At 41.1% G+C, this 17,748-nt stretch overlaps 1 protein-coding gene across 1 annotated transcript in view; it reads right to left on the bottom strand.

The window, feature by feature from the left end:
* Positions 1–17,748, bottom strand: part of LOC139725116 (uncharacterized) — a 194,898-nt gene that overhangs the window by 148,283 nt on the left and 28,867 nt on the right. The window contains exon 2 of the mRNA XM_071636202.1: positions 3,357–6,493. Coding sequence (XP_071492303.1) covers positions 3,357–5,747 — 2,391 coding nt within the window. The 5' untranslated portion in view covers positions 5,748–6,493. The remainder of the gene's footprint in view (positions 1–3,356; positions 6,494–17,748) is intronic.

Genomic DNA, 17,748 nt, shown 5'->3' with positions numbered 1-17,748 from the left:
CATTTCAGCGAATTATTTCTGGGGTCTACTGAGTCAAGACTACTAAGCCGTAGTGTCATCACAGAGAGACATATACGAGTTGTATTTCACAGGGTGCGTCACCGCCCTGGACTAGCTATAACCGTGATTAATGCACCGCAACCGAGGTACTCCCCTTGGCTGAAACAATGAAAAAGAATAAAAATTCGACAAATCCGCTCGAAATTAGCTTCGCCTGTTATGGCGCGTATTCATTACACATGCATGAACTTTAAAGGGTCAAGTCAGGCCGATGAGTTATGATACTTCACCCCTTGCTCAACATCTCTTTCATTACCGAGTTATATTTAGAGCCAGTGCACAGAAATAAAGCTATTTGCCTGGAGCACTGTATCAAGATACTATAGTATTCGAAGTGAATATCTCCGGTTTCAAAGGTCATGCATGTTCTAAAGTGAGAGCAATTGGTAGTGAAAATTGAACTTGGGCCCACTCCATTTCACTTCCGTGTGGAGCTCGGGGTAACCTACCATGTTTTTTTTTTTTTTTTGCGGGAAAATAGTGTGATTTCCTCTCTATAAAGAAGAATTACCAAAAAAATATCAACAATTTACCGAAATACGGTAATCATAGAATTGGCAAACCAATATGTCATGATCACAAACACAGAAATATCTGTCTTGACGCAGGAATATATCCTGCAGACGTTGAGGTGTAAATTCTTGCTTGAACTAATCTTAATATTAGTGCATGGGACTGAGATGGATGTCGTTACACATCCATTGCTTTTATCTGAGAGAAGTTAATGTCCGCTGTATCTACTACATTTTTCTTGTCGATTCTTTGGTAAAACAGCAAGTTTGATGTAATATTAGATTAAAATCGCATTGGGTTTTATGGTTGCTTAGTATTCAAGTCCGGTCTGGTAAAAACGTATCTACACATTCGTGTTCAAATGTCTGCATTGTGAATACTTTCGTGGTGGCCATACGGTAATTTGCTCTAGAGAATTATGTACATTTCAAGCCGTGGCAAACAGATACACACGCTAATCTCTCTCGGGTATGCGTACTCGAATCCCACGATGACCATTAACATTATAGCTAACGTCATCATAATACCGACGCAATATTCTGCCTCCACACGCTTTCCTAATTTGCATTCAGCGTGGATCAAAATGCGACTGATTAAAAACTTGTGGTGTGCAGAAAGCACAAAGCCAATAAGCAGCAGCTTAAGGCTCAGTGCTGGAGAGATATTAACATGTAAATTAGTAATTTTTGTCTCTAAAAGTGGACGCCCAAATAATGTCGAACATAGCTCAGTTCAGACGAAATAAGTTTCCAATATTCGCTTTTAATTTACTACTTTTGTGACGTCATCCTGGTCAAGTGGAAACGGTTGGAAAAGCGAAGTCTGGTAGTATTAACTCACACCCTAAGCGTCGACATGTGTACGGTAGGCTGACGAAGCATAAAGCGTGATCGCGGCGCTGTAAATGAGCGCTGGCATGTTTTTCTGATGCCATCCCGTGGCTAATACGGGACATTACCGCCAACAAATTCGCCAAGTGCATTCAGGTCTTATCCTGTCATTCGTGCGGCGTTATCCCATCGGGTATGATTAACATGTGCATCAGACAACCGCAAGAGATTGCGCACGTTCAGTGTAATAGAGTCAATACAAACAGGTATAGCGGTAAATACCCACACCTTTATAATGCAACTCTTTTTCATCGTTTATACCGCAACCACGGCTTCGTCTCACAAGAATGTAATATAGTCATGTCACTTCCAACAAACGGTATGATGCCCTGACATAATTCATGTGGTTGTCGTGTCACTCCGTCTTACCCACATTAGCAGCCATGTCTTTACACAAACACTCTCACGGGCTCCGTGGATGGCCTAAAACGTATGAGGTACCATGGCAACGAAAGAGACAGATTTGAGTGATTAATCCTTGAAATGAAATCTTTTTAGGTTTTCACACGGGACACATGCATCACCATGCATGTATGTATGTATGTATGTATGTTGCATTAATGGAGATGAATGGAGTTAGCGTGTATGTGTGTGTATATGAATGCATGTGCGCGTGTGTATCATGCGTTTATGTATAACTATGTGTATGTATGTACGTACGAATGCATGAATTAAAGTGTGTATGTGTGAATGTCTGTATGCATATATGTATGTACATGTATATATGTATGTATGTATCTATGTATGTGTTGCAATCAAGTATAGAGCAAGAAAGTGTTTCCGTCATTTGTGCTGTACTGACGTAACTGTCTACAAAAGAACAATTCCGGCGCTCCTGGGAAAGGGCAAGTAATTATTCCAATTTATGTCACGCAGAGTATTGGCAAATAACTTTACGGGGTCGAACTTTTTTTTCTCTCCTCTCATTCTCTGAATGTATACCTCCTTTCTCAAATCAAGGCCTGAGTAAACACTCGATGAGGATGAGCCTATGAAAAGGCTCACCAGTGTGTGTAATTGCCGGTGTGAATTCTGGCGAGGAATTTGGTTTTGGCGTACACAAGGCATTTTGTTTGAGCGTGGCGGTACATCACACACAGCGATTGTTATGATCAGACGATTACGATTGAACACTCATGTCCGAGCATAGCAGCTACACAGGTAGATGATGAATGTATTCGCATTCAAAATGGCGCCATTTTTAGAGTGTAAACAAGCATTCTAACATTGCTTGCGGCAGTTCAAAGAGCAGGTACTTCTTGTCATTCTCAAGAACTACTTATGTGACTGAAATGAGGCTTCAACTACACATGTGTCAACACAGGAAGTAAGTTATAATTACCGTCATAAAACGGTTTATGAAATCGCCGGATTTTCGGCCCACTCTTTGAGCACACAGTGTACAACTGAAAAATACTTCAGGTGGGTCTAGGCAGACCCTTTCACAAAAGTAAAACTCATTTGATTCAGTCGTAATAGTTTGTTTAGCAATGATACGCAGACATGCTTAATTGTTTGAGTGGAATATGAATTACGCGACACACCTCTTTCTATCGACCTATTGTGAACTGTTGCAAGAGTTACTTTCTCTGTTGATGACAGAGTGTCGTGGTAAATATGCACACCAAACAATCCATATAGGCATCATTAGCTACATGATTGTCGAACCAACAGATTTATCGATCTCACTTTGTGAGAGGTGTCGTGTAGGGTGAGCCTCTGTGGAATGATTCGATTCGTGTGGAGTTGCACTGTAGGTAGAGGAACATAACTACATGCTGTAAAAAAGGGACTGAGACAATGGTAAATAAACACACGTGCTTTAGCGATTGGAAAGATTGTGGACAGATAAAATGACGTCACAATATATTTTGTGAAAGTTGTTTGACATACCTCTAGCCGTGTTTTCTCCAAGTCCCGCTTGAATTCCTTCCTTGAGGCCTCTGAATCGACCAGCTTCCTTCGAAGGAGTTGGTTCTCCTCCTCTGTCCTGGCTCGCTTCTCCTCCACCATCTCAAGCTCCTGGTGGAGACGGATCGATACATCCTTGGCAATCTTGAGCTCCTGCTTAAGACCAAGGATCTCCTTATCCGTGGTCTTCTCTTCCTCCTCCGACCCGCTCCCTCCCGCCGATGAGGCTTTATCACTGGCTCCTCCACCTGCCCCAACACCTGTCGCTCCAGAACCAGCACTCCCTGGGCCCAGCCCTCCCGACCCCGCCCCTGCCCCCTCCCCTACCTGAAGCATCTGTTGTTTCTGCATCTGGTCCATCTGCATCATGAGGATCTGACACTTCTCCTCCCATTCTAATCGCTCCTGCTCGGCCTGCTCCACCCTCCGATCGGCCTTCCTCAGCCGGTACTGGAGGATTCTCCATTCCTTGGTTACCTGGTCAAGCTCGTGTTTGAGATCCCGGTATTCCTCAAGGTCCCCCTCTCGGACTCGGTCCGCTGCCTCTTCAAGCTCCAACTTTAATTCCTCTATCTCCTCGGCAAAGCACTCATTCTGCTCCCTAAGCTCCAACACCAACGCCTCCGAGGCCGTTAACCTCGCCTGTAGCTCCGGCAAGCTCCCCTCCCCCATCCCATCATCCGAAGCCTTGCTAGGCGTCGAGCTCACTCCTCCACTGTTATCCATAGCACGCACGCGTTTCTCCAAGTCGCCATATTTTTCCTCCCAGGCGCGTATCTCCTTCCGTAGCGATTCCACATCCTCCTTGTCAGCGCTCGCAGCTCCATCTCCCGCTCCTTTCGTCTCCATTTTGTCTAAAATTTCCTCGCTTGTACCCCTTTTCAAATCCTCATCTTGCTGTGTCACAGAGTCTTGGCTGGACTGTGGCTGAAGCCCTGAATCTGGGCTAGAATTTAGCTTTGAGTCGGTGGGAAGGCTGCAGTAGGTGCTTTCACTGTCCGCTCTCTTCACTACATCGTCCATAACGAGCTCGCACCGCGTGCAACTCACATCCTCATCATAATTATTCGGGTTCACGTGAATATTAGACGAGCGCTGCGGCTGTGTGTACAGCGCGGTGTGTACAAATGAATCGGCCTCCGCCTCGCTGTGTGTTCTATTCGCATTAGCATTTTCTTCCACAGGAGCGATGACTCGCTCTGCCTCTGATTCGCATGCCCGCGATTCCTCACCGGTCGTGTCGGCTTCGAGAGTCAATAATACGTCCGTGAGTCTGTCAAAGGTGGTTTCTTTATCGCTGCCACGATCGGGTGAACCGTTCGAATCACGATGAGGAGAGCTCCTCTCGCGGGCTTCCAGCGGCTGACTCTCAAAGCACGAATGTATGCGAATATTTTCCAAGCTTCGAGATCTCTCAAGGGAGAGGTCAGTTCCTGAGCCTCCCCCGCTCTCTCGGCGAGATTTCACCTCGCTTAGCCTAATTTCGTTCAATATTGATTCAAGGGATTTATTGAGATTTCGTGAATCGGTGGGTCGTGGGTCTAAACTGACTCGATCTGTGCTGCTCTCTCTCGATCCCATCGAGCCATTCAAACGGTGGTCGTCTCCGTTCTGTTCGCTTCTCTCCTCGTCGGCTCCTTCATCATAGTATGTTATATCATCGTCACACGAACCGAGCACACCTAGCGAGGAGAGGTCGGTGTAGGTGGCGTAGATGGCGGCATCGAAAGATCGTGGCTGTAAGGTGGCGGTAAACTCCGCCTCGCGCGCTCGAAGGCGGAGGTCATCGCTCTCGAACTCGTCCAATGCCACGCCCCCGTTCGACTCCGAGTCATACGTGCCCGCTGCGAAGCTAGCACTACTCGTGTCTGGAATCGATCTTGGCGTGGAGGTAAATAAATCCATAACATGATGCGGACTTGACGATGCCATGGCGAACGAGGGCGAAATGTTAGCGGCTGTTCTTCCTCCTCGTACCGACTGTCTGCCCGAGTACTCGAAATTCTTTGCGTACTCCGTTTTTGTCTTCTTCGCGTTGTTATTGTCGTTCACGCGGCATTCTGTTTTGGTGTGGAATTTTGACAGGAGCTCGAAATCCGCTTGTGCCGCTTCTCGCTCGCACGGAACCCCATTTTTAGTCCGCGTGGCGTTACGAGATCGCCTTCTCCTCTCCCCACCGTTCCCTCGCTGCTCGTTGACACTCGAAGCACTAATATCTGTCCTCGTCGTGACGCCAGACGTTAGCTCAACACCGCTTTCGAAGACTGCCGCGATCTCGCCCATGTGCTCTAAGACAGCGAGCGGCTTGGCACTGCGTCGACTTGCAGCGGCACCCTCACGCGAGGCCTGCGACGGGGATTCTCGTGCGCTCATAGCTTACAGCCAGAGGTGCTTGAGCAAACAACAACAATAAGCACCAGTGACATTCCTCGCAGAGCAGCCCGTAAGGTGGACTCTGAATCTTTGCTCTTTGTCCCGCTGTAAATCCCATTCGGTTTCACACGCATCTCGCGGCTATGTTCTCCAAAACTTCCCCCTCTATAAAGCACCGTTTGCACACTTGAGCGCACAGCCACTTTACCGGCGCCTACTCACTAAGGGTGTATACGAAATCCCCGCTCGTCTCCAGCAGGTAGCTCCGTAAGAAAATCTCGGCATGTCATAATATCAACATTAGCTCAAACTTCTTTTTCTCTCTCTCTCTCTCCCACGCAGTCGAAGTCGATGGCCGAGTAGAAATAGCAGACGACTGAAAACGATCGGCTACCCGTGGCGCGTAATATCATCCTCCTCTCTTCTCTTCAGCACAGCCAATAATATTCCGCTTAGCAATTGCATGGCTTCCGCGTTTCAGCGGTTTACGATAAGAAGTAGCCTTGTCTCGTTCGACTTCAGCGAAAATGAATCTCCTATTCACGCAAACAACCCTTCGAAGAAAATATCCCGACGTAGGGTAAATATTAAAGCATGGCTAAAATATTTGCTCCATTAGCCCTTGGGCAGCGATCCAGGGTAGGCCCGCCGAACGCCGAGAACTCGATATAATTCCTGGGCGAAGTCTGGTTTCATGGAAGCTTGTCAGGCGAAGGCGAAACCGTTTTCAGAGTCAGAATCGAACCCTGCAAAGACAAGATGGAGAGGGAAGAAAAAACAAAACAAGTGTCAGAAAGACGTGATGGAAAAAAAGAAACCTGCCTAAATCTCAGGTTACGCTATCTGCATACACACATTCTCCTCACTGTGTGTCGGCGAAATTGTAAATTTGCAGAGTGAAACGAGCTGGCGCTAGGATCGATGTTGCCTCGACAAGTGGAGGGGGCTGGTAGAAAGTGGGCGAATCAAAGAGAGGGAGAGGGGATGCACAGTGCCAATGAAAGAGGGAAAAAAAGAGAGAAAATGCATAAAATTGGACATTTCATCGGAGCAATGTACATGCCTTCAATTAGCCGCAGACTATAAAGTTAGATGATCTCTTCTCCGATCTTGAGGAGCGAGTGAGGGTCGACAGAGGGGGAAAGCCTGCACCGGTTAGATGGACAGGTTATTTTTAGACCATTTTGTGTTTTGGGTAACCCTTTCTCCCTTTTTTGGCGGCTGTTGTTGTTGTTTTCTTTTCTCAGTTTCGTTTACTGCTCATCGGCAACGGCTGTGCTATGACACAGCAACACAGGATATTAGGAACGAGAGATTTCAAGAGCACCAACAACGGTGAGGGGGTACTTCATCCCTGGGCTCCGTGCCAGAACCTTTTTTCACTCCTTCCCACAGTAGCATCGTTACCCCTCTCGGCCAACTTCTCCCCTCACACAAACTCTTCCCTTACCCAAACTATGTCGATTCTTGAATAAGTCCACATGCAAATCAGCCTTGTTCATCAAGCAGCATTACGTCTACACGCTTGTGAATTTGGCATGCATGAAGATACTAAGGTACATAAATGGCGAAAAAAAAATAAGATTTTTTTTAAATAAGAATACAGTTTTAAAACTGGCCTTCTTAAGATATGATACTTGACTTTTTCACATATGACTTCTCTGAGGCTTTATGTAATTCTCTGCCAATGTGCCAGTGAACTTTAAGGAAATTTCATCCTGATATTATGTTGCCTTTTGTGAAAACAGGAAAATCAGAAATTAAAGTAGATCAATGAGAATTTAGGGGTAAAATTCGACACATGCATACACACGCTGCATGCACAGAGTTATGAACAGTTAGAATTTAGAGAGAGCAATAAAAATTGGCAATTCTGTGTGTGATACAGATATTGAGCAGCTTCCCATTTCGTTTGCATACAAAAAATCATAAATTTCCATCTTTCTCTGTAGAGAAAAAAAAATCTTCAGATTTATAATAGGCTACGTTTTTGCATGTCCTCATCAGCGGATAAGTTCTGTCTGTGCCAAAATATTTGAGAAAAATCAGAATTAGTGAAATATATTATTGTGTGTAGGGTCCACAAAACAAACGGAAAGTTGCTCAACACCTACATCATACAGAGTTGCCGTATTGTCTTACTCTCTAAACTGTATCAGTTCAATTCTTTTATTGTGTTTGATTTCTGTAACCAATTTTTCACTATCTACGTCTCCGATTATTCTGTCTTCAAGTTGAAGTTCAAGTTCAAGTTGATTTATTTCATTTCAAACAAACAAATAATTAGGAATACAATGAAATATTCGTATATACAGATGTCAGGATATCATTACAACAATGCGATGAACATAATAATGATTGTGCAATATAACATGTAATAAGACACAGGTAAATTATTGACAAAAATACAAATAAATGTTATATCATTGTAAAGGCAGAAACAAAATTGCTGGAAATGGAGGGGACTGCTAAAGTCATACAAAGCAACGTAATATTTGAATGACTTTCCTTTAACATGCAACGTGAACATCTGTCCCCTACACTTTGAAAATTGCAAACCAAGATATGCAGTGAAGCAGCACTCAAAAGTTGTTATTTCAGTGTTTCTCGGCGCACCAACTACGAGATTCCTGGTTAGACAAGCCTTGATAATTCCGCAAATTGGACTTTGGTACATTTTAGAAGCAAACATCTTAACCACCGTGGACACAGCAGCATGTTGTAAACCACCTTCAACCACCACCACATTCTCCGTTCTTCGCATCGTTGAGTTTGTGGTATACGCACACAGGACACTGACACACACAATTAATGAGAGTCCCTCATTCGCTAGATTACAATACAACTTTCACTTCACATGTTTTTTTTTTATTCTTTTTAGTTCGCCTTGCTGAGATTTCTATCGACATAGAGACAAGAAATGAAAACTAAACTCGACATTCGATGACGGCCACAGCGACTCAGCAGGTTCAACGAACTGGTGTTCATGACACTAGCAGACTGATTCCTATAGTTATTTGAGTTGTTTCTCGCGTCTTTTATATTTTCCATTACAGTACAAGGATGGAACATCGTAATCACAATCGGAGGAAGAGCTTAAATTTCAGGTTTATCTCGGAGCAGGTGCCACGTGTTTAGAAATCACAACTGAAAGCAAAGTTACAGGCAAATACCATGGTAATTTTGATTTTCTTTTCAGTTACAGAGCAGCTGGTCTTACCTCAAGCTAAAATTACAATGATAATTTGAATTGTTTGTGTTCGCGTTTGTTTGTGTTTATGTTTGTGTTTATGTTTGTGTTTGTGTTTATCCTTGTCTTTTTGTTTTGTGTGTGTACTTTTGAAATGAAGAATAGGACTTCTCAGTATAGCTGCTCACAAGGTAAGCATGGTAGAAAAAGGGCATATTACCCAAACATCCAATACACGAAACAATTTTCCATTATCATATATATGTTGCATTGATTTGCAAAAATTTGCAAAAATAATATAGCCCCGAAATATAAAGAAAGAAAAAAACTGTTATCATTCCAAAAAAAAAAAAATCACATACATACATTGTTATTTAGTATCACTTTTGACGATTCGTATTAAGCATCTCCCTCCTTTTCCTCCTCCTCCTCCGCCCTATCATTCTTCTGCTTTTGCTTTCTTTGTAACGCACTACAGAAATCCATATCCACTGCCCTATACATATTGCAAAACACATGCTAAGACAGTGTTTGAAGTAGAAGACAGACAGACAGACAGACAGACAGACAGAAACAAGAAATTAAGAGATAATATAAGCTCCTACAAAATAACTTAAATAGCAGTAATTGCAAACTTGTCAAACTTGTCAATTGTCAAACAACTATCATCTTTGATATCCGCCATATTGCATTAGATCAAGGATCAAAAACATAATTTCCGAGGCAACTGACATCAACTATTGGGACACACTATAATCTGAGCACTGTAATCTGAACACTATCACGTTCTAGCAAAGGTAAGCCTGTTACCCTAACATCCACTGCACATAGTGCGATATTGTGTAGGCCCTACATTTAAACACAAATCATGACATTGTCTTCGGTTCTAAAATGGAGGCTTTATTGGGTAACCAGAAATTGCCGGCTGAATACCTGAACAAAGTAAAGCAAACGCCTCTTTTACCACACAGTTCCTCTGCAAATACCCTTCAGCCCTTGGCATTTAACGAAGTTGGTAAGCTCTGGTAACATTGGAAATGTCAAAGGGAGAATGTCTTACCGGGCTAACCGCCGGATCGGGATGATGAACACAAAAGCCTTGGAAAGGGAAGATGAGTGAAGATGGTTTCCGATGCACGGACTGAAAACCAAGTTTTCGTCACCACTTCACTCAAACAATTCAGTCGAGGCTTCCAAATTAATCCACAGGACATATCAGTCGTAGGCATTATACAGCAGAAGCGAGTAGGACCCAACGTCTTACTATTATTGTTCTTCCGCGTTCCACACATGACACACACACACACACAATTTGATCTTCAACCGCCGAAAGTGCACTTGCCCAGCAAATAAATTCCAGCGTTCAAATAATGGTTGATCACCGCCTCCCAGAAAACAGATGTTGTCTCATAATGTATCCAAAACATAAAGCAAAGATTACTTTGATATCCATGACTTGTGAAGAAGCAAGAAGTACAAAGAATGCGAACAAGCTTGTGGCTACATGCCAGAGATATTTCGCATGGCGATAACTTTACTCCCTTCTTCCCAGATACTGGCTGAAATAGTGGCACTATTTTAGAAATCTCAACTTTGACAAATTTACAAGGGTATACGAAGGAAGCCGAGGAAAAGTGTGACTAATAGCATTTGAATACACGTCGTCAGACCCTAACCCAGTTGGACAGTACCCCAGCCGTTCTGCCCTAGAAAAGGAGAGAGGGGCAGATTTCAAGACCATTATTGATCAGGGCACGAAAAGGGGGGGGGGGGCAGGGTGGAAAAGGGCACCTTGACAGTGGCAGGACAGAGGAAGGAGACATACTCTACCGGGTCAGGAGGGCGTAAACGGTCTCCAGCAACACCATACCTGTCTGGCTAAGACACTATAGGTACAGAATAGGGGGCACAGTCGAACCCCCTTAGCGTTGGTACACTCTTTAACTGCAATATATCTGTATTCGTGTGGCGTTGTCTGCCCATCTGTGGCCTATCATGGTAGTGAGTTTTCGAAGTACGAATGAGTCAGGGTTACATTTCCGACCTCAATAGTCAATCACCCTTCTATTGTGACGTTGGCTAAATGCCTGTCAAATCTACAAGATAGAATTATGGCCTGCGGGACTGCCAGATACGATTTGAAGTGTTGCTGTAGGTAAAGTTCAGTCAATTGGGTTCTTAGGGCTTACGTCTTCCGGTCAGCGGGGAGGATGTAATTAATACATTATCTACATGATGTCACATAATGGACATTAATTTAATTCTGTGATGGGTTCAGAATGATGATGCTTCAGGATGTTTCAGTACCGTGGATACCTACGGGCTCTATTAATTATTCACACACAGACTACCACCTGTTGTTGAAAGCTGCTTCGTCAGGCTTCTCTCTCTCTCTCTCTCTCTCTCTCTCTCTCTCTGTCCCTCTTTACTAAATAATGAACAGCTCTGGCCTGTAGCAATAAAAGAATAAAAAAATCAATAAATCACTGCATTTGTAAATAAATAAACAAATAAATAAGTAAATGAATGAATATGAATATACATATATATATATATAAACAAATAAGCACATAGATATTCAATGAATAAATAAATAAGTATACACATAAATACACAAGAACAAAATGATATATTTAGAGCCTAATACATGCATAAATGCATAATACACACTTGAATTTATAGATAGATAAATGAATGAATGAATAAATAAATAAATGAGTAAATAAATTAATATATATATATATATAAAAAATACGTAAAGGTATATCACTTTGACCACATGGCCAGATGAAGGAGGGCATCATTCGACACCTCTTTCAGCTGGAAACGAAGACTGCATAGAATCCAGCAAGTACGTGTGGCAATCGTATTGCAGTGTTCTGTCATTTCATCGTGTGAGTGTATATGTGTGTGTGGGTGCGTGTGTTTGGTGCAGACAGGTGTGCGTGTGCGTGTGTGTGTGTGTGTTTGTGTGTAAAAGTGTGTCTGTGTTGATTATTTTTACTCTTTGACTACTTAATGCAATAACGAACATTATTGGAACCGCATCTATGCTAATTGGAGAAATTATTTGATCCTATATTGCCACTTAGCTGTACTTTACTTGCTCGGAGCTCCAAATTGTCGACCACATTTATTCAAATTGAATATTCACTCTAGGGGAACAGATGTGTATTGTTCATCTACGTACATATAATTGTGCTGACGGACCGAAAATTAAAATCATTGTGGCCATTTGTAGATGTTTGTTAATTATTGTTATCATTATTACTAAAATGTGGGACACAACAAGGTGTTCTAGTAGAAATCATACATTGCTCAATATTTGTTGAAGGTTATTTTCTATTTAGTTTAAAAAAAAGAGATAGAGAGATAGAGAGACCCTTTCCTGTTGAGCGGGTTAGATGATGTTATAGACACATCATTCAGTCTTCACGCAACCACACTTTGGTTTAAATGTCAATCAACATCTGACCAGTTGACACCGTACCGGTGCCTCCTCCCTAGCGGGGTATAGCATATGGTGCCAAAGGAGGTAACCCCAGACAGGGCGTCCACTGAAGTAGGTCACGGTGCCGAATAAACGTAAAGGGTAACTGTCAAGTGGTGGGCAACTTGCGAGCGCGTGTCCGATTAGAAACACGATGCATCAGTATCCGGTTTCATCAACTGTCCGACTTCATGAGTTAAAGTCGTCCCTCTTTTTTACCCATAAGCTTTTAATCTTTTACACGCAGTGTTTATTTCGTTTCCATTTCTTCCTATATCTGGACCACCACTTCAAATGTTCTTTCAATCTTCTCTTCATTGTTTTTTCTTCTCCTTCGTCTTTTCCATTCTCCATCTTCGCTTCCTTCCTTCTGATTTGTTATAAATAATAATAATAAATATCATTTATAAAGCGCTTATTACAATGTTTCTGAGCGCTGTTCGTTCTTCTTTTTTTGCCGTACATCTTCTATCTAATTTCATTCATTCAATCTCCACTCTTGTCTACTATTCATTCCTTCCCTTCCTACTCTCTAAATTCCTTAGAGTGGAAATTAATCTATAAGATTGTTGTTGAGGGCAAATCCAAATTTAGACTGACAAAATAGATTCTAATTCTAATTCCTCTAAATCTCAGTATTACATTAAATTTTCAATCAAATTTTGAATTAGTCCCTCATCTCAAGCTAAGGAATTTAGAAAATATTTTCTTATATCTTTTGGCAACCTTACATCATCATTCTGGTCTTATCTTCTATCCGTTCTCCGTTTCTTTTTCACAAACACTGATTACTCGGGGCTTACAGCCAAACAAGCTAGCTTTCATGTAGGTCCCGTCATACTTCTCTTTGATCAACCCCATTTCGATTTCGATTTTAACCAGTTATCATTACATGTAATTACTGTGTTATCACCATGTATATTGTTTGTTTTCTGCACATTGTTCACAAGGTAAAAGAACTTGTCTGGTTTCTGTTGTAATGTTCATAAATGAGAAGTATGAAAATAAATGAATTGAATTGAATTGAATATCTTCCTTTTCTTTCTCAATATATTCTCCTCATCGTTCTTCCTTTCAATACAATCCTATCATATTATTGTCATACACGTCTTTTTTATCTCTTTTCAGGTTTTCCTTTCTCGAATCATGAAATTGACCCCTTTCCAATTTAATCCAATTCAATTCAACAGTTAATTCCATCATCAAAAAATAAAAAGAAAACTTGATTCAAAGCAGCATAAGTTGTCGATTTGTCTTCCTATGTGTGCGTCATAACATTAACTCTATCCTTCGGTTTGTTATCTAAACTCGTCGAACCACCTGAGTGCCCCCAAAATATGACAAATGTCAGTCAAGCTGTTGGTGGAATCAAGTCCGTGTGATTTTGCTTGCCTGTGAAAAAAAAAGGAGAAAAAAAATCTACACGAGCGCGCCAAAAAGAAACAATTGTTCTGCTTGCAATCACAAAGAACAATTCCCCATTGAAGGTGGCGTTGAATAAAGTTGAATAATGCCAAATAATTGAAGCTTTCAGCCACGGAACATGTCACCGGAAGTGTGACACAAGTGTTTGAAGACGATCGCGTCAAAACCAATAAATCATCTACTTCCTCTCTCCCTCTCTCTCTCCCTCTCTCTTTCTTTCTTTCCCTCTCTCCCACTCTATTTCTTCCTCGCTCCTCTTCTTCACTTTAATGCCTGTCCTTCCTTTTCTCTTCCTCTGAACTCTCCTAAGTCTCACTATCTGTCTCTCGCACACCCTCTTGCTGATTGATATAAGTGGCGTACCTTTTGCAGATCTGCAAAGTTGTCAAATAACCTCTCACGTGAATAATGTAATCATGGATTATAGACCTATAAGTGTCTTGTGATACAAATGGGATGTGACATGTCTTAAACATTTTAAACTGCCCGGATGTATAACGAAGACGTAACACTTTCGACGAGGGTTTTACAGTACCACACTAGTTTCGGTACCAATGCAGTCTTTGGGCAAAGTGATCTTTAAACTATACTATTACAGAAAAACACACGCTTTTTATTGTAGTTTGACAAGCCTTGAACTTGACAAGACCTTGAACTGAAATGTTACGCCTCGGAGCTATCATTACACTTACTTTCTTTTCCAACTGAAGTACTGTCATGCACGAATTTTCATGTCAGCAGTCACCTTCTATCAGTTCTCTTCATTCCGTATCTATAAACTGAAAAATGGTGTGGAGTTATTGTATTACATAACTTGATTCACACAGAGAGACCGTCCGCTCTCACTCGTCTGGCCACCCAAGTTTGTCCCATCATTACGTTGCTCACAAGAGGGCGCTATTCCACTCGACGCAATGCAAATAACGTGTAGGGTGGAAAAAGAACTATAAATGTCACAGGACAGATTAAAGGGGAAATCCAGTAAATTTATGTGTCTATAAGTTAGGCTGATAAGAGAGAGAACAATATTACGAGTTCAACGGTAAAAATTTTGATCGAAATCGGATTAAAAAAAATAATAAATACGGAAGTTATGACATTTTTGAAGTTTCGCAAATTTTTCAGGAAACAGTTCTTGAACGGTCAACATGAACATGTAAATGGGCAAAGTGAGAAATTTTGAAATTTCTATTTTTCATTCAAATACAATTATGCCCGAGGCTCAAATCCTCGTATATAACTAACTGACCACTAATCTGAAGTTATTCAACCAGGAATAACATCATGTGTCGATTTAAATGACAGAAACATTGACTTTTCTTCATTTTTCTTTATGATAAATGAAAAATTGTGAGGTTATGACATGGTTAGGTAACCCAATGACAATTGCATACCCATATCCCCTATACAAGAACTTTTTTACAGAAATTAGCAAAACTTAAAAATGTCAAAAATGGAAATACGTGTCTCGCACAACTTCACATTGAGCTCAACATGTGTGTCAAATTTTGTTTTATATCGCTTCAAGACTGAAGAAGTAATTCGATTCGCAATATTTTCAACAAACCAATCGCCCGACCGACCAACCACACGATGGTTTCTATGTACCCCATTTATATTTCATTAGGCGGGGTATAAAAAAAGAATAAAGAGAGAAAAAAAAATCCCTTGTGAATGGAAGTTAACAAGAAATTTCTTACAGGAATCACTGCCACGTGGTTATCAAATTAAATATCATGCAAACATGCCAGCAGATGACTCTTCTCTTCTTACTGGGTGAATATTTCTGTTGCATTCATAGATTTGTCGGGGTTTTTCTGTCCTTTTGACCGTATCACCGTTATACATCTTGTCATGTTCGATTAGGATTTGGTTCTCGGATCATTTCGCTAATTAGTTGCCAATTAGCGCTTAATTTGCCGATGATATACGTGATTGCGTTGCTATATTAAGCTGCAGTAGGATTCCGACGCACGTGAAGCTGCACATCGATATGAAATTGGGTGAAGAGTTTAAAGTACGAGCTCATGTTGAGCTGGACTACATGCAACGTGAATAAAACAACTTTATTAAATGACTAGTGAAAAAAAAAAATATTCTCATCATTATATTATTGGAAAAGGGAGGCCATGTAAAAGACAAGCTGGTAAAAATGTGAGCCAGTTTCTTCGTTCTGCAGAGCAGCACAGTTAACAGCGATAACATTTCAAAATTTGCTGAAAGCCGACGAAGCCATGAACGATTATATGAGCAAAACTGGGTGGCTGTAAAGATAATTATTGCACTTCATTCAAAATATTGATCGCGCAATCTATTCTAGATTGCTCAGGGCAGCAAGATTTTATGATATTTTGATGACAACCATACACACCAGGAAGTTAATTACATGCACAGAGTATTATGCAGATAGGGGAACCCGATTATGCTTCATTGACAGAATGCATTTCGTTGTTGATTCAATTATTGAAGTCGGTCTCGATCAACATCAAACTGCCGTTTGTCTGTGTCATTTAGGCGTAAAGGCAAAACGAAGTTCTGCTATCGGTTCTGTGTATGTAAAGTAAAATACTCGAGACGTTATGTACAGTTCCCCTAAATGTCATCGAAATTTAGAGAATTTATGATATCATAATCATTCCGTTTTGAATTCATTCTAGCTTTTTACCTGGACACGGACCATAATTACGGTCATTGATTATTTCCAAAGTACTGCGCATAGTAATTATGACGATAGAAATAATGGAAATAATAGTCATAAGGACACTACTTGTACTTCTCCTACCCGGCGCCCCTAACTAATGATGGTAACTATATTAATAATAATACAAATTAATGATAATGATGATAATCATACTAATACCACAACTGATAATGTCACCTAATAATAACAATAAAAATAACCCAAAAAAAAGACAAGACAAAGGAAGAAAATGTATAGATAAGTAAACAAACAAAATAGACCAAATGTAAAAATGCAGAGAGAGAGAGAGAGAGAGAGAGTGTGTGTGTGTGTGTGTGTGTGTGTGTGTGTGTGTGTGTGTGTGAGTGTTTGCGTGTCATACATACACACAACATTTAAGACAAAGATAAGGTAAAAAGATACAGCTGTAAAATGAAACAAACAATAAAAGACAGAATAATAATAATTACGTGCCACGAAAGAAAAGTTAGAAGAGCATGGAATGAAAGAATAAAAGGAGAAAAGACGATGAGATAATGAATGGAAAAGCAATGAGTGTCTGAGAAGAGGTCGAGAAAGAGATGGCGGAAGAGCAACAGGTCAAGTACGAGAATCCTCCAATGTGATTACCAGACACCCAGGCTACGCGTCAATGTCGGCCCGCAGTTATTTTCCTCCGACATGCTGAAAAAGCAATCCGCAGAATCTCCCGTCTCGGGAGTTTGACGGGACGTAAAAACAATCATCCACGCCCTCACACCACGTTCTTTGGATGCTTCTCATCCACGTGATCAATTCAGTACAGCTCAGCTTAGTATGTCTACTTCCTCATACATACAACTTACATACTATGATATACTCTACCAATTAATCTTCATCTTAGTTTTCTTCTTTTTCTAACTATAACTTGCCATCGTTACCAACATTAAAGGGGAGGTACAGTTTTGGTTGAGATGGGGGATTAAGATTTTAACTTATTGCGAGATAATTAAAAAAAAAAACTTATGAAATGTAACACGGCATAGAGGTATAATAAGTTTCAAAGTTTATTTCATGAAAATCGGTCTTGAAATGGCTGAGCTATCTAAAAAAAAAAAATAAATAAAGTAGTCTTAAAAACAGTGGGTCCAACCTTTAAGGAGGGCCCCTTTGTTTTAGGATATCTCCTCCATTTCAAAATCATTCTTTTTTTTCATCAAATAAACTTTGATTTCCT

The sequence above is a fragment of the Diadema antillarum genome, unplaced genomic scaffold (genome assembly GCF_040938485.1).
Source record: "Diadema antillarum isolate AM-2024a unplaced genomic scaffold, OU_Dant_1.0 seq00000015_RagTag, whole genome shotgun sequence".
Taxonomy (NCBI): domain Eukaryota; kingdom Metazoa; phylum Echinodermata; class Echinoidea; order Diadematoida; family Diadematidae; genus Diadema; species Diadema antillarum.
This window is presented reverse-complemented; position numbering and strand designations above follow the sequence as displayed.